This window comes from Salminus brasiliensis, chromosome 2, assembly GCF_030463535.1.
Source record: "Salminus brasiliensis chromosome 2, fSalBra1.hap2, whole genome shotgun sequence".
Lineage (NCBI taxonomy): Eukaryota > Metazoa > Chordata > Actinopteri > Characiformes > Bryconidae > Salminus > Salminus brasiliensis.
In genome coordinates this window covers 14,976,148-14,994,280 of record NC_132879.1, presented here as the reverse complement: position 1 = coordinate 14,994,280, position 18,133 = coordinate 14,976,148, and the positions used below count along the sequence as shown (strand labels likewise).

General features: G+C 38.6%; 1 protein-coding gene across 1 annotated transcript; it reads right to left on the bottom strand.

Annotated features, from left to right (window-relative positions):
- Positions 1 to 2,604: 2,604 nt before the first annotated feature.
- On the bottom strand, positions 2,605 to 10,205 carry LOC140549839 (kyphoscoliosis peptidase-like). The gene is made up of 7 exons (XM_072673580.1): positions 9,902 to 10,205; positions 9,461 to 9,810; positions 7,508 to 7,622; positions 5,328 to 5,445; positions 4,743 to 4,934; positions 4,259 to 4,449; positions 2,605 to 3,911 (listed from the first exon to the last, which is right to left on the bottom strand). The coding sequence occupies exons 1-7, from the start codon at positions 10,203 to 10,205 to the stop codon at positions 2,605 to 2,607; spliced, it is 2,577 nt and encodes an 858-aa protein (XP_072529681.1).
- Positions 10,206 to 18,133: the final 7,928 nt, after the last annotated feature.

Sequence of the window (18,133 nt, the reverse complement as noted above, 5' to 3'; positions counted from 1 at the left end):
TAGAGTGAGAAACAAAGAAAAGAAAATAGAGGCAAAATAATATTGTTCATTTTTTTTTAGCTTTGCTGTTATATTATAGCTTTGTAACAGTGCAGTTACACTATATGTCCAATTGTTTGTGGACACTCCTTGTATGCATTTGGGTGTACTTATTATTGACACAGCTTGTCTAGTCCCTGTAGAGATGTATTGCCAATTGGATAGGTCTCTCTGGAGCAGATAAAAATGAAGCTAATGGCACAATACCTAATGTGCAACGTGCTGGGGGTTTTTATACCCCATAACCACCCCCCACCCCCACTCCCCCCCACACACACACACATAAACACACACACACACACAACATGAAATTGTGAAGCAGTGGAACTTTTTTGGAATCCAATACTTTTGTCTTGGGGTGTTGGGCATGAGGTGGGGTGATGATCATCCAACATTCTGACCTTACTAATGCTCTTGTCACTGAATGCATTCAAGTCCTCACAGCAGTGCTCTAAAATCTAGAGTAATAATAGAACTAATAGAACTAATAGAAAGTCTTCCCTGGACAGTAGAGACAGCTACTCCAACAAACGCTGGATATTTTATTTTCAGGAAACAATTCTGTTTATATTAGAATATATTTTTATATTCTACATTCCATGAACATTTCAGTTTCAAAATTCAATTATTTTGGACAAAATATAATTGTAGAACATTCTCCCATGTTATTTACAGGTATGTTTTGGTAACAATCTATCTGGAATGGTGTAGATGTAGATCAACAACAAAGTATCAGTTACACATCAACAAAATATCAGTGAAGTAGCAGTGGTGAACACCTAAGATAAATGTCTTGAATATCTGCTGTAAATGCATTACTTACATTAAGTAGATTTACTGTTATGTTACATTGTGTAGACTCAATTTGTTACTTTCGTGGAACAAAACCTAACCCTGGCACTAATCCTGACCTTAACATCAACCCAATGACCTCCAGACATCTAGTCCTGTTGATGAGAGAGGTCAACGGCGTGAATCTATGAATCTAACCTGCTTTGTGTCAGCAGTTCAGGTCAGTGGAGGTGGTGTAATGTTGTGGGTATTAACATGGCTTGTTAATACCAATCGATCATCACGTTACTTATTTTCCATCGGCTACCTCTATCATAAAGTCATTGGTTTAGTGAACAGGACAATGAGTTTAGTTCTTCAGTGAAACCTATTTAAAGCTCATAATAACACAATGTCTCAGATACCAGGTAGCATATTCACAATAGTTATGTACACTATAGTAATTATAGTGTAATAGTGTAATAGTTTTTGAAGCATTCAATATTTCAGCAGTCTGGTTCCTATCATCACTTTAACCAATTCTCAGTAGGTTTTGAGACCAATAAGATACCAAGCCCCAGTATGTTTTCTAGAACAGCTCTGAACCACTTTGAATGATGTTGTATACACCTTAACCATTTTAATTATGCAGAAATGTTTGAGCAGGATGAGTTTCTCAAGATTCTCAAGTGTTGTCGACAAGCAGTGTTGTGTAGAAGCACAGGGGGTAAACAAATGTTTGTCATTCTCAGCAGTGTAAAAAAAAGAGAGAGAGAGAGAATGTGAAGAGAGTGAGAACAGATGGCGGTCATTGCTTTGCGTGAGCAGGCAGGTTAGCGGGACGCTGTAATAACAGCCAAACGTGATATATGACCTGTGCCCACAAGAGCATGGCTTTGTTCCTGCGCCCTGCTGTAATTGATCACCAGGTCAGCTCAGAGAGGATTTGCAGACTTTGCTGTGCACTGAATGCGGATGCAGCATTAAAGCCAAAACGTGGGCTGTGATATGCTAGTTTAGTTTTTATACTTCGGTACTTTTTTCTTTTCTTTTACTATACAGTGTGACTGCAGTTGAAATATTCACCATTCTCTCTCATTTTAGCTGGGTGTGCAGATTTCTGGTATATCATCCAGCAGCTTTAACTTTGGATCATTACACAGCAAATGATTTTAAAAAGAGGTTTATTATTGAGTCCAAGACAATAATGAGACAATTCTAAACAAATCATCATCAAAGCTTTTAACCATGAAGAGTTTCTAAAAGCTTCAGGTAGAAACTTTTTTTAACATAAGAGTAATTTTCTGTAAAAAAAGAAAGTTTAACTGTAGCTAAAATAACTACAGCTGTAACCCTGTAACCTATTTAAGCCAAATGATGAAACATTATGGAAAACTAGATGTTTTAGCAAGAGACAATGGCATGGACACAAAGAGAGAAAGCATAAAAGCTGCCAGATATTTTCTGGCATTCAGTGTTCACAGTTATCATTCAATTCTGAGTCAAATCGTTTTTTTGGGACAACTAAATTAGCCTTTGCTAATGAACAGCCAACTTAACACTTGATGGCTCCATGCTGAAAACAACTGTCCTGAAGGGTAATTCAGTAATGTGTTAAAAAAATAACACAATCAAAGGTGTGTTGATGGTAATCTTTCTTTTTATATAGTGAATAGGTCCTCTAAATTCTTCTGAATTCTACTCAAATTTAAGTAGCTGTATTCTGATTATTTCAAAGTCTCTAAATTTAGGTCAGTTTGTTTTGCATGAACACCCTTCCCAAAAATTTTCCTTTCACATTTCATTCTGCGGCTGTAACACGTCAAAGCACATCAGGATGGCCATCTGGTTGGAGTTTTCGTCCAGGCTGGCAGCAAGTTTTACCTGTGCCGCACTTCCTGTGAACACTTCCCCTTCCCACACTCGGCTCTTGTTAAGCTGCAGGTCTACTTTCTGTTCAGCCAAGGCACAAACCCTGAAGGCCCCAGGGACCTTCACACGGATCTGTACCCAGGACAGAGGCTCCAGCAGGCCAGAGCGGGGCTCCAATAGGACACTTCCCTTCTGCCAGTCTGTGTAGGGGTAGGGGAAAGGGGGGTTATAACTTTCTGAACTGTTCTTGATGATAAAGTCGCAAAGTGGTCTGAAGTCATCGCTGGAAGGGTTTTTGCCAAAGAGACTCAGCTTGTAGAACCCTGGCTCTGGCAGAGTAATGCTAACCGTCACTTTGGTGCCATTGTGGGTTAAGAAGATGTACCGTTCTAGAGGGTATGTGGTCAGCCTGAGATGTTCTTTGGTTAAAATGGCATGAAGATCCAAATCTTCATGGTTCTGGAAGGTAATGTTGCACTTGCCTTGCTGTGTGCTCACTATTGCCCCTGTGTGGCTAAATTTGGAAAGACCAGCCTCACTGGTTCTGGTTCCAGGCCCACAGCAGTTGCTCAGAGCAGGTGGGAAAAGCCGGTTCAGATTGATTGGGTTGCTGGTGCAATGAAGTAGAAAGTTGCCAGCATTTTTAAAGCTATCTCCAGTGCTCTCGTAGTCCCGGACAAACACAGACAGTCTGTAGTAACCAGTGTAAGGACAAAGGACATTACAAGTAAGTTTGTCTGCCTCTACTTGCGTGGCCAGGCATCTCTTAGCCAGATTGTTGTCCAGGTCTTTATGAGTCAGTTCACAAAGCATCATAAGTGGCCTAGCTGTCTGCAGAACCAGTTCTAATGTCCCAGATTTCAGCACAATAGCTTCACTTCCATACACACAGGACCTGAGCCCCAGAGCATTAGCATTCTGATGAAGCCCCCAGTACAGATAAGGGTTATCAGGAAGATTCTCTGAAGGCTTGGGTTCGGGACAGTCCAGAAGAAAGGAGCACACCCAGCTGAACAATCCTGCAGTGTTTCTAGGGCGCGCAAAAAGCATCACTTCAAATGAGCCCACAGTGGGAGGAAGCACACAGAGCTTCATGCTGGACTGAGTGAAAGTCAGCAGGCCCAGAGAGCTGCTCAGCTCCTTCTGTTCAGAGCCAATGCGTTGAGAGATCTGGTAGGTGAAGTCAACCGGCTGAGAGAATCCCACTGATATGGAAGCCTCACCATTCTCTGAATAAAAAAGAGATCATTATTATATGGTGTAATCTTGGTCTTGGTGGAATGATAGTTCCTGTAATTTCAGAAGGGTCGGTTTCCCAGATAAGGTTTAAGCCTTGTCATGGACATGGAAAGTTTCCATCCGAAATGTTTTGCTGTCCATGAGTAGTAAAACAGTCCAGAGTGCATGACTGGACCAATTACCATGTCATTATGCAGTGTATTGCAAACGAGGACATTTCTGCATTTTTGGTAGTTGCAAACCAAAAGGATTTTCATCACATCAACAAAATGAAACACTGGTGAAGAAGTACACCAGCAGGGACAAACACTGTAAAAGTGAGAGAACTGGAACCAACCTGTAATTAACAAGAAGTGTTTGGGGTGGATGAGTGTTAACCCCAGCCTGTAGAACTCAGAGGTTTTCAGCACCCTCTTCTCAAACTCCTCCAGCTTAATGGGGCTCTCCAGCAGCTGCCACTCCTCCTCATCAGGACAGTGGGAGTTTATGAAGTTTTCTGGATTGGTCAGAAAGTAGAATTCATCATACCTGAGTATAAAAAGAAGAAAAATCACAATCTTTTTTGTGCTTTAAAGTGCTGTCTGGTTTTATTGACTTTTTGCCTTGGTGGCACAGTATATACACAGTTATCAACTGAATGTGTGCCTTCACATGCACATTTTTTAAAAGGAAATTAAATATTATTCAAGAAAAGTTTTAAGTTAATCAAGCTTTGTAAGTCTTCTCAGCCTACATGAATCTAAGTAGCTTTATATTAAATATTATGACACTGTAGTGCAGTAAAATGTGGTTCCTCCTTGGCCTGCTCAGTCTCCTTTTACCTCTTAATGAAGGCTTTGTTGTCCATGTCCACTATCCCAGCCCCCCAGCAGGCATCCAGCAGGTACCAGTGGCCTTCAAGACTCACTGCGTTCCACATATGACTGGACTTGGTGTTCTGGTAGCTTTGACCCTGTCTGTATCCAATGCCTTTTCCATGGCCACCCACCTCCCTGCATTCAATCCCCACCTCCCTGGAGAAAGGTGGCAGAGTTCAGTACAGATGCTCACAGTGTGTGATTGCTGAAACAGGATAATAATTATTATTCCAGCATTGCTTCTTTAGTTTTGCACTGGAGCTGTGTAGCTAATGTAGCTAGTACAAGAAGACAAATGGAAACTTCACCAATTAGCAATGTCTAAATATCTTGCCTAAATCATAACAAAATATATTTACATAATAGGTCATATAGACATAGACATAATAGAAACAAATGTCAGACACTGATTACTCATATTTGGGGTAAGAGGGAACATGAATTGCTCAGAGCAATGCCACTAAAGAATGTTTAAAAGATTTATGCTATATCGAAAACACTAATGCAGCTTATCATCCCAGCTTGCACAAGACAAAGCATTGCTCTTACTTGCACATCTGTAAGCAGACGCTGGAGTATCCACAGCAAACTCCTCGACCAGTCTCGATGACCCGCTCGGGAGAACACACTTTCTCAGTCAGACCCAGATATCCTTTGACATCATACTCTACAGCAAAAAGTCAGTCAGTGCCTCATGCTTTTTAAGGTGAGCAAACGGCATGTATAAGTCATTTCACACTTCCCTTCACAAAATGATCTGCCAAAATTAAATTAATTTAAATTAATTTAAAACATTCTTTAAATTGAATGACATTTCCTAAAGTGACCCCAAAATTAAAGAAGTTGAAAGTTCACCTTTGTTCATCCTGTACACCTCCATGGGTAAATAAATTGTCAAGGGGACTATAAAGAATAATAACACTACACAAGGGTTAATTATGTTATATTGTTAAGTAATCTCAAATTAACTGGCTTATATGGTGTCTGACACAGTAATCTTATCCATAAAAGCCTGCTGTGGCTGTAGGATTTGATTATGACCGAGTAATCAAGTATTGGAAGACTCTGGCTGATTGAACAAGTCTAAGTAGATGTGCTTCTGTTGAATTGGATTAAAAACTACAGCCACACCAGCTTTGTGGATAAGATTGGTGACCGATTCTTATGTAGTGTCAGCGGCTATGTAGAGTTGTGGTTGTAAGTTTACATACAATCATCATGGACATAAATTTGGCTATATTATGTTTTCAGCCATTTGTGGACTGCTCTTTTTTTGGGACAGAATGCAATGTACAGTGTACAATATGCATATTTAATAGATAAACATTTTAATTGGGGGGGGGTCTGATATAAACACAGGTTTATAATTACACATACGTTTGCATAATTTGTTGGTTTATCTGGCATGGACCTGATGTTTTAGTATATTACACATTTTTTTGAGATCAGATTCTTGGAATGGCCTCTCTAAAATTGATGTTCGCCAGCTTTATTCATCCCATAACCACCTCTGGTGTGTGTCTTCTTCATTATTCCATCCACTTTGTGAAATGTACTAGTTCCATAACAGTTTGAATATTTCTGACTCTGTAAGTATAATTTGGACCCTGTGTTGATTTAAAAAATGTAGCCTTATAGCTAGTGCCAAACTAAATAAACCAACTACAGACACCAAACATGTCTTGTGTAAATTGTGTATTGTAAATGTTCAGTGAGCAACCCCTTCAAAAGCAAGCTGGACAGCAGAATGTAGAAATACTGCCTGAGTCAAAAGTAATTTGCAGTAACCATGTAAATAGAGAGTCAATAAAAACACTGTAACCATTGAAGATGTGATGCAGCGGTCAAAACAGTAAAACCATCAGTGCTGAGTTATGGATTCATATGGTGATGTGCTTTAAGAAATATTTTAGTGGCATCATATAAACAGGGAGGATGAGTGTAAATTACTCTTCATCACAGCTTGACAGAAGAACATTTGACTCCACAGCATGCACGCTGGCATACACACTCTCTCTAGTTTGCATTCAGAAATAAATGATGCTGTAAAGTGACACGAATGAAGCTCCAAGAGACCAAGAGCCATCATATCTAATGTCCCATGAAGACATCAGCTGCAACATCAGTTATATAAGTTCACTGCACAGCCTGGAATTGGACACCAAAATTCCCTGATCTCCTAGATGTACTGGAACTCCAAACTTAAATTGGGTCGTAATTATTTGATCCTCTCCAGTGGGCAGTAAGGGCATTTGCTAAGTTCAGCTTAGTGAGAACTGAGGTCCAATTGTCCAATTGGTCAGCTAATGTCAGCTTTATGTTCCATGTTCTAATGAGGGTCTATTTTGGCTTATGTTTAAATGCATTAAGGCCCTATTTTGCAACAGCTGATTCTCTTTATTTTAGTTCTTCTGACTCTAATGTAGAGGCTGTAATTGTAACAGCTCTTTAAGCATGCATTTAAAAAAAAAGTGTTGCATTTACTTTTTACATGAATTTTTAATTATTTCATGAATAAAATTTATCACATTAAAAGAATTCTTACCAAAAGTAAGCAGAAAGAACGACAATATTTAACAGCTTTAGATAAAGACCATCTGAATTATAGTAGGAAGTGGCTTATGATCCTAGCCAGCGTGATGGTGTTGTACTGTCATGGAGATTTTGTTTATGTTTGACTGTATGTGTGTGTGTGTGTGTGTGTGTGTGAGGGAGAGAGAGAAACTGACCGATGTTGTGACAGAGCCAGATCCAGATAGCACGGAGTCTTTCTAAATCAGTAGACGCTCCCTCTGTGATGGTCTGTGCAATAGTCTGCACTGAGAAGATCTTCTTGCTCTTTAGCTGCAAAGCACACACACACACACACACACACACACACACACACACACACAAATATTAAATTACACATGCATACACTTTTATTAAACTGCATGCACATAAACATATCAAATCACCCACACTTGGCATAAACATTTACTTGACTTATCTGACATCAGCACATGGAGGATCACTCAGCATACAGAGGCAGATAGCAAACAAAGAGGCAGAGAGTTCTGGAAATATGCAAATTGATCAATAAAGCAAAGATTCTGGTTAGTTTTTTGTGTTTTATTTTTTCAAGAGATTTGACTCTATGTTCAATCTGCTGTTAAAATGGAGCTCAGTTTCAGTTTAGGGCAAAAAATATGCTCACTGTCCTCACTTTGGAACATTTCTATTCATCTATTTTATGATGAAAAACAACTGCCAGATACAGATTGTTTCAAAAAGTGAAAAAAGAGTGCAAAAAACTGTGAAAATATGATAAATGAGCTTATGATAAAAGAGCGGCTCCACTTTATATTAAGTGTCTCTTAGCGCTGACAGGAATAAAGGCCTGTTAGATTCAAATGCATGTGCATAGAATTACTCAGCAAGAGACGGATAAGGAAGAGACAGATTGATTAAATTTTTATAGCATGTTACCAATACAACAACATCATAAAACTGATTACCCTAATGCATGCATTGACCTGAAGAACAGCAGCAGCCAGCTAAATAATAGGCTGCAATACACTAAATTGTTATGTATTACATTCAATACATAGATAAACATGCAGAAAAGGTTGTCAAAGCAAACAATGGACACTCTTATTTAGTAGCGTCATCACATGAACAGTAACAACTACATGCAACAGCAAAACCAAACCAAGCTGCTTTATAAGTCTCATTTTAGAACTTTTTATTCAATAAAAACTGCTTGAGATGGAGGTGTTCACTGTCACACATGGTATAGCTTACAGTAGTATAGCTTACTGTACTTGTTGCTGTCAAGCAAAATCCACTTAACTTATATGAGGAGGAACAACTTTCTTAACTTTCAAAGGAAATCAAAGTAATTACATTTTCTTATTTGACAGAATGTGAAGAACAACTGTGAATGTGTCAAAAAGTGATACCTTAAGTCCCAAAGTCACAGACACATAAAGTAAATACTGTAAACACATGGACTACTTTAACAGTTTATTGTACTTATGCACCTCTACCTTTAACCCACCTGTGCAGTGAACACACAAATACACACAAGTGAATACACACATACAGTGAACACATGTGCCTGGTGCAGTGGGCAGACCTTTGCTATGGCACCTGGGAGCAGAGAGGGTTAAGAGTCTTGCTCAAGGGCCCAACAGTGGCAGAGTTTATTACATCTATATAAAATATATGTTGTAATTATTAATACTTCATAGAATGATGTAAAACTAGGTGTTTGGTTGAATCACCATGTCACAGCCCAAGCATACCACTACAGCTAGCTATGTTAGGGAAATTGCCTATTTTTAGGGATTTGCCTATTTGAGGTATTCATGCTTCTCCTGTTATGATCAGTAAAGTGTATAAACGTTAGTTATACAAATGTTTTTTACATCCCATTATACCCTATTGCACCCTATTATTCTTCTATTACATAGAAGAAAATATCCTGTTCCAAATATACAGTTACAAATATTGAGATACACTTCTGTGTATTGAGTCAACGCTAAAGTAAACAGATGTATATTTTAACTGTTTATTAAGCAGATTATTAATGTGTAGCTACACATATTTTATGTCATATAAAGTGCTGTCACATAGGGGATAATAATGCAAATACTTATCAAAGAACCCTGGGCAAATCTCTCTCTCTCTCTCTCTCTTACCTCTTTGCCAGCATTGATTGCGTGTTTGTCCACCCTGCAGAAGTCCTTGCTAGAGATGAGTTCTTTCAGCAGTTTCTCTCTGGACCCAGGCCTGGTCAAGGTGGTCAAATTTTCTCTGCTGTCCTGCTGCCTTGACGACTGACTGGTGTCAGGCTCTGTGTTTTTTCTTGTCTGCTCTTCCTCCTTCACCATAGTCTTCTTTGTTGCTCTAGAAGTGCGAGCTTTGCTGTCATCTGAGAGCTGCCTCTTGGCCAGTGGCCTTTGACTGTCCCTGTCCATGGCTGCCCACTTCTCAAAGACAGAGCTTTTAGTGGAGATGGTAGAGGCTCCAAGATTTGATACAGCTTTACCTGTTTGGTTCAAGACAAAAATCAAGACATTGTTTTCACAATGTGAGGTGGAACCAATAACAATATTCTTTTTATCAATAGTCATATTTACCTGTTTGATTGCAGTTGTTAGATTGGATACCACTCTTCAGCGGTGTGCTTTTATGTAAGATTGCTGTGCCGAATTCTTCTCTCTTGGATGTTTGATTTTCTTTGGCCTGAGTTTGAACCCTCTTACTCTTGTCTTCATGTGTACTCTCTTGCTTTAACTCATGGGGTTTCTTCCTAGTAAGAAGACATGCATCCTTGGCTATCTCTGCATTGTTGTTGTTGTCCCCAATGTTGCAGCACAGATAACTGGCATTACAGGGAAGTTGGCCTTTTATTATATGAGGAGCATTCAGAACAGCAGCCATATTTGATGAAAACCAAGATCACACCTGCCAGGAGGACATAATCGAAGAATTAATAATGCTTGATACCACCATAATTTGACATTTTCATAAATATCAGGAAATCAGCTGAATGTTTATGCTCTATTTTATAACTTACTTTACTCTGTACACTTCAGAATTCATGCTGCTACTCGAATCAGTAGACACAGCAGCAGTAAACACAGTGAAATGTCCTGGTTAAAAGCTATACATGCCCATGCCATAACACTGCCTCCACCATGTTTGACAGATGATGTGGTATTATTTAGATTATGAGTCCTCCATACTATCCTGGTACAATAATCTTAGTGTAATCTTTCCTAGACATCTTGTTATAAACTATATACTTATGGTTTTATATCTAATCTAGAATGTGTGCATCTTGAGATGTACCCTGTGTATTTACATTCATAAAGGAAAAAGAAACTACACTGATTGTAGATCAGACAATGATATGTTCACCTTGTCAATAGTGTCCTTGACTTAACTAGATGTTATAAAGGTGTTTTTCTTCACCCAATACATAATACCTGACCTTTTGTTGTTGCTAATATTGCCAGTGCATTCCCTTTTTTATGAATGTACCAAATTGTTGATTTGGAAACTCCTAAAATGTATTCTGTCTTGGGCTATGAGTGGCTCAGAAGTCTCATGCACTACCCTATGGCCCAGGGGTCGCTAGTTCTAATCTTTGACATCTGCGGATGGAATCTGCAAGACCACAGTTGGCCATGCTCTCTTCCCTCATCACTCTTAAAGTTGGCCAATATTGGTCGGCACTGGCGTCTGTTAGCTGGTGTGGCGGACCTGGCACTTTCCCCTGCACTTGCTGGCTGTCTGGCAATAGCGCATCGGCTTCATATGTATCGTAGGCGACATATCTTATGTCCATATCCTCCTGGGGTCAGAAGCATTTTTAGTGATTGGGAGAACTATGGATGGGTGGGTTGATTGGCAGTACCAAATTGTGAGAAAAAATTCAACAAACAAATGAAAAAAATGTTTTTTCTCTCTGACCTGATTTGATAGTTTTTGTTTCAGCCAACGATGGCCTCTGCAAATTGAGTTCTCATGGACAGCTACCAAATGCAAATTCAGCACTTGGAATCAACTTTAATTTGTCATGAAGTAACAATTTACTTGGGCAGTGGAGGGGCTATGTTAAAAATGGCTGTAATTCCTAAACTGTAAAAAAAAACAACAATTTCATTAAACTCCATGGTGGTGCACAGAAACAAAATGCCAAAACTGTCATTGTCCACATATTAATGGACCTAATATATATACCTAAAAGTATATAAATAAAATGAATAAAACGAAAGAGTTTAGTAATGGTAAAATGTTTGGACTTTTTTATGTGGAAGTACAAATTTCATACAAGCCAACTCAAAAAAACATGTTTTTGCTGGTTAACACTTCTTGCTGAAGATTGAATAGTACATGTGCACTACCATCACTCCAGTGATAGTTTCAAGAAAACATGTTTGATTAACACATAAGCTTTAGAGGCTTACAGCCATACAAAGTTGACACAAAATGACTTGGTAAATCATTTTCCAGACCCTTAGGTGCTTTTCCTGGTCGTGTGTTATTTTAGATGACCTGTGAACGAGTGCACAGGCAGCCCTACTCCAGCATTTGTGCCAATCACACTCTTATGATAATTGCAGCACTATGCCATTATAGCTTTTCACATGAGCACAGCAATAATTCTATTTCAATTAATGCTAAATAGGGTATTTACCAGAGGCCAGATGGGTGCTTGGTCAAAATTGAGCAGAATGGCAGATAATGCTCTTATTTCTACCTGTATTCCATCTAGAAAAGTGCTGTTGTCATTCAGAGACAGCCTCAGATGTCTAATATCCTCAAATAAACCCCACATTTCTAAAGCTGATTTGATTCTTCGAATTACTCGTTTCTGAGAGGCACACAGTGTGAGCCTGGAACACTCAAGGCTGACAAGATAAGACGGAAAGAGGCAGAGAATCTAGTCTTTTTCTCAGCAGAACAAACATAGACAAATCACCACTGTCAATACTGAGGAAATGCTGGACTCATTTTTACCTGCTGCGTGTTCTGTGCTGTGCTTTGGTCAGTTCTTACCTGTTGGCTGGTGTTGGTCTTTCTGTTTAATGATGTGGCTGTGTGTGTGCTGCTCTGCTCTTCTGCTGTGTCATTAATCTAATCGTTTGACTCTCACCTCCTGGAGGGTTGCTGTTTTATACGCACTCTGCTGTGTGAGCTGGGGTGTGTTGTGCTGGCAGGTCCAGGGGATGACAGCCCTAAAAATACTACAAAGCAGCTGAGAGAGAGAAAGAGTAAGAAGACTTTCCACCAGCCGCTGGACCATGGGGGAGTTTATTGGTATTTAGGGGTCACCTGAGTTCTCCATGGGGTCAATGGCATGATATTTTTATTACAATTTTCCTGTAAATCAATTGCCTGTTGTAGAAAGTAATACATTGTTTATTATTATTATTATTATTATTATTATTGTCATTTTTATCTGTGGTGGTGTTGCATTATTTTTTATTATAAAGCAGACTTTCATTGAGTGCTGGTAATACTGTGAACTATCATGGCTGGACATTGGAAAGGTGTCAGAAAAGGACCAAATAAATATATTTTTACTCTTTTATTCTTTTTGTTATATATGTTATTTATTTATTCTATTTTATGTATATGTGTATGACTGTCATTTAGCTATGCACACCTGCTGTATAGTCTAAATGACAATGCAGTTCACTTTGACTTGACTTTGACTTTGATATAAAGGAACTTAAGTAAAATCTTATTTTACCTATATAATATCATTTTACATTTACATTTGTGTCATTTGGCAGATGCTCTAATCCTAGCGCCTTACAGAAGTGCTTTACTGTTCCCTCAGAGAATATCCCTAGCTAGTGTGAGTTAGAGTCCAAAGATACCTCTAAGCTTAGATAATGCCAAAAACAAAAGTCAGTATTTAGAAACAAAAGAGGCGTAATACTAAACAACTATACACACTATGTCCAAATGTGTTTTGGACACCCCTTCTAGCGAATGCATTCAGCTACTTTCAGTTGCACCCATTGCTGACACAGATGTGAAAATGCACACACACAGTTTGTCTACAATAGAATAGGACTCTCTAAAGCAAATAAACATGAACTTATTGGCACCATGCCATGGACTAGATGGGAAACGGCCTCCCCCCACCATTGAGTTGTGGAGTAGTGGACCTGTGTTAATCAGGAAGCTACCCGTCTAGTGTACTCTGTGTGTTTTATTTGCACATTGGAGCCTGGAGAAATGCAATTTCTTTTAGCTATGCTCTTCTGCTGTATAGTCTAAATTACAAAAAAGTTCACTTTGACTTTGACTCGAAAGGAATTGATTCCATAATCTCCTATAGTCCCTCCTGTCCAGTTAACGCTGGTGCCAAAATTTGTCCTTGGGTGTCCCTGTTAAGCTACAGAAGCCACTCCTTACACAATATTCGCAGTTAGACAAAAACTAACATAATGAAAACATCTGAAGTAACTTTCCCAAAATGGAAAATACTATCAATAAAATACAACAAAAAAACATTGATAAAACCAATATATAATCACACTGAGGAATATTAATTAATGTTTCTGTCATAAAATGTTTTCTGAACGTAATAATCAGAAAACATGTACACTGATGATAAAAAGTTCAAATTATGAACTTCCACTACTTTTTAAAATATGTTTACCAAACGAAAAAGCCTGTTTTTAACTATGGGAATAAATGAATAAACATAAACCAAAACAAATGTCAAAGGAAAAACAATCGAAGAGTTTTCAGAAAAACTGGAAAATAAAAACAAAATTGCAATGTTCAGAACATTCATGCAATGTTCTACTAACTAAAACTCTCTAGCTGGGTTTGGTCATAATGGGTTAATCTAAACACTTCTGCCTCACGTCATTTGACCTTTATTAAGTATTGACTTATTAAGTTGTTCATTTTTTTATAACTCTTACTAATCATGTTTGCTACTATTTTGCTATCTGATATAATTCCGTGGAGGATAGTCCCAACGTTTCTTCTTTACATTTTGGGGAGATTTTCCTTGCCCTCGACTTGTTCACTAGGGGCTCAGACCTGGATGTCTGTAAAGTTGCTTGATGACATTCCCAAATAATTACAAGGGCTACAAAAATACATTTAAAATAGATCAGGTGTAAATGTCCAAAGTAGGACATAAATAATGTACTGTACACTGCAAGATGTGCAAAAGTCCTGCAACACTATGAATGTACAAGTGTGAAAAAGCTGCCTATTTAAATAAAAAAAAGACATAGAGAAAAAAGTGTAGAGCAAGGATAATTCATTCTGGTCTTTAAGGAGTAGTTTTGTGATTTCCCTTAACTAACACATCTGCTAAACCTGGTGTTAAACTAATGAGTTGAATCAGGGATGTTTAGGAATATCACCAAACTGTGCTGAATGTTTGGTCTCACAGAGCTGTGACTGATGATCCTTAATGTAGAGATATTCATGAAATGAGATGGAATCAGGTTTCTGGTCCTGGAACTTGTAATCACTGGTTAACAGCTGATGTAACTGATTGACTAACTAGCGTCATTCTTCACTGCTTCATAAGTAAAACCAGCTGGCCTTAAAATAAGATCTGGGACTGGGGTTGAGAAACTGGATTTAAGTTTTGGGGTTGATTAAGAATGAGTTTGAACTCCTGCTTATGTTGAGGGAGGATATACTCTTTATAGATTAGTAATGTTTCATAATGTGTTCTGTATAGAGGGGTTTTAGTTATCACTAATGACTTGCTAATGAAACTGATCTAGATCCTGTTTTATAAAATCTAAACTGTGTTCATTAACCTCCTAAAACTACAAAGGCTTGTCTGTGGGCTCACAATTCAATCCCTTAGAAACTGACTAATACTATCTGGATGAGATAGCTTTAAAAGCTAATCTCTGTGTGCTACAACTGTGGCATTTGGTCTATTACCATGGAAATGTACTTAAAAAACAAAAGAAAACCAAATGACCTCAAAGCTTCTGCTCATTGGCTTAGAGTTCTGAGGCAGCAGACTTTGTGTTGTTTTCTCCACTGAGGTCGTGATCTGTGGCAACTCACACTACGGCAAAAATGTCTGAAAGTCCCATCTATACACATCTAGACCTTCACATTATTCAATATCTGCTCTAAAATCTTACACTAAAAGTTAATACTCAAACCAGTTTCGGTAAGGTGTGTAGAGCTGAGCTGGGCACTCTTTAAGATAATATCTATCATGAACTGCTGAACTCTGAGATGTTGCCAAGACTGCACTGGACTTGTTCATGTTTGAGGATGTGGGTAAGAAATGTTGAATTTCCTAAATTTGCTAAAAATACCATTTTGGTTCTAGGCATTGCTCCATTGCCATGTCTATTCATCAGCCTTCTTGCAGTAGGACACCAGCTGTTATTACTCTGCTCCTAAAGGCTACAAAGTGAAATATGTTGTTATGTATTGCCAATACTCCTTATTACTAAACTATAAATAGAATCTATCATAAGAAGTTTCCATTGTGTTAATTTGTTGGTATAGATTTCTTTCTGTATTTATCACTTTTCTCCTCAGTTCCCTCCCTCTCTTCCCCCTGCTCTCAAACATCTGGCCTTTGATTGGTTGTGAGTGTGTTAGTGGGATTAAGGTGCGCTGCATTCACCTGCTGGATGCTTCAGTGCCCTTCACAGAGCCGACTGTGCCCCACTTACCACCCCAAATCCATTTCATGCCCTTGCTTTCACCCGCCGCTGCGGGCAATTTGTGACCAAACGACGTCGCGGGCCGGTAATGAAGCATGAAGACCGAGGAGGAGGAAAGAGATGAGATGGCAGGAGTCATCGTGAACCGCTTTGCAGCAGGTAAGATACACTTCTCGACACACTGTCAAAGCAGCTTCTGCAGAGAGCTTGATGTGCAGATGATTTTCGAAGCTTTTAAGGCAGGGTTTGGTTCGAAGAGACAGTTAAGTTCATGCTTTGCAGTGTTAAAGCTATTTCCATGGTCTGCACAAAGTGTGATTTGTAATTATCAACATGTCATCTGCAGTGAAGCAGATATAACCAAAAAATGAACAGAAGCTGACAAATGCAGATATTGAAAATCTGAAAGATAGAACATTTACAAACCACCTGAATCCCTTCATCCCATGCAATTTAACCCTTTAAAGAAAAACCCTTAAGTCATTAAACCCTTTAACAGAAAAGAACCTGTTATAGGAACACTAATAGATTAGATAAATGCTTTATGCACTAGGCATTAAGCTTTATTCATTATGGATTAGCATGTTATTTGAGGTCTGTAAATTACTACTACTACTACTACTACTAATAATAATAATAATAATAATAATACACAATAAACATTTGGTTAAGACCTTGCTATGAAAATGATTGCGTATCTTAATTCACATAGAATAAGTACGTAATAGGGAGTTGTTGATTTCTATAGATTCTAGTAAAGTATATTGATTTATTAATGGTTTATTTGTTACTTTTATGTATCTACAAACACTTTCACATACAGTGTATGAAATAACGGAAGTTTAGGGGGAGAAACATATACCAACCTACAAATTCAATTTAATTTAATTTAACTCAAGTTTTCACATCCCTATACCGCCCAGTCACCTAAGCCATGTCTTTCATTTCTGGCTCCACTTTTCAGAAAGGGGTCTGGCCTTCTACCACAAAAGTCTTGTCTGTGGGCTCACAATTCAATCCCTCCCTACCTTAGAAACTGACTAATACTATCTGGATCAGAGGCCTGCAGTTTGTAAGAATTCTCAAGTAATTTAAAAGCTAATCTCATTCTAAGCAATGTGCTACAACTGTGGCATTTGGTCTATTACCATGGAAATGTACTTAGAAAACAAGAGAAAACCAAATGACCCCAAAGCTTCTGCTCATTGGCTTAGATGAGTTCTGAGTCAGCAGACTTTGTGTCATCTTCTGCACTGAGGTTATTATCTGCGGCAACTCACACTACGACGCGGTTGCAAATGAAGGGAATTGCAAATGTCTGGAAGCTGTCAATCTATATGTATCTTGATTTGCACATTATTCAGTAACTGCTATATAATTATGGACTGTCCTCAGTCAGAGATATCATGAGCCATCAAAAATCCAAAAGACCCAACTAGAAGACCCTTGGTGTAATAATGAAATAACTAAAGTTTAGCACGAGAAACATGCCTGAAGCCCCTCCTCCTCCTTTACCAGTTTGAATGTACTTTATACTCACATCTCTTTTACAAAAAAAGACATATGTATTCTTTATTGAACATGAAATGGTTCTACTAGGCATTTTTCTAAGATGTTTGTAGCACCTTTATTTTTGAGAGTGTAGCCCCACTTAACAGAAGAAGATATGTCCTTCTAGCTCAAAGCAGGAGTCACCTCTCCAACTCCAACCTAAAGTTCTCACAGTCCCTTCGCTCTTACAGTCCTCTCCCACATTCTCATGCTGATGGCATGGTCCAAACTCAATACGTAATCATTTTAATAACTGCTACGAAACTTGTCTGCAGGTTCTGGAGTTATGAGAGCAAGAAATTCAATTGTGGGCCCATATGCAGACCCTGTAATACTGTAGTAGTTAAGGTCTTTACCTTTATAGCTTCTACATCATGATCTGCAGGAATTTATATTCTTCCTTGTCTCATGACTTTGACCAGCTGCAGTATCTTTGCTCTGGGCTGAATGATATCTCTTTGTCCTTGCTTTCCCACAAGCCTGATGGATGATCGATGAAGTCTCTGTTATTAGCTGCCAATGCCTCTGCTCATCTTTAATGGCTGAGGGCAGAGCATGTAAAAAGACTCTTATCAGAGTTTGCTCTGAGACTCGCCGATAGCTGCCAAACCCACTGACTTCCTCAGC

What these genes read in the sequence shown, in the direction of transcription:
- LOC140549839 (XM_072673580.1), bottom strand. Translation starts at nt 10,205, where the DNA reads ATGGCTGCTGTTCTGAATGCTCCTCATATAATAAAAGGCCAACTTCCC. An exon ending in CAATCAATGCTGGCAAAGAG is followed by an intron (nt 7,623 to 9,460) that starts GTAAGAGAGAGA and finishes TGTGCTTTGCAG; the next exon opens with CTAAAGAGCAAGAAGATCTT. An exon ending in ACACTTCTTGTTAATTACAG is followed by an intron (nt 3,912 to 4,258) that starts GTTGGTTCCAGT and finishes TTTTTTATTCAG; the next exon opens with AGAATGGTGAGGCTTCCATA.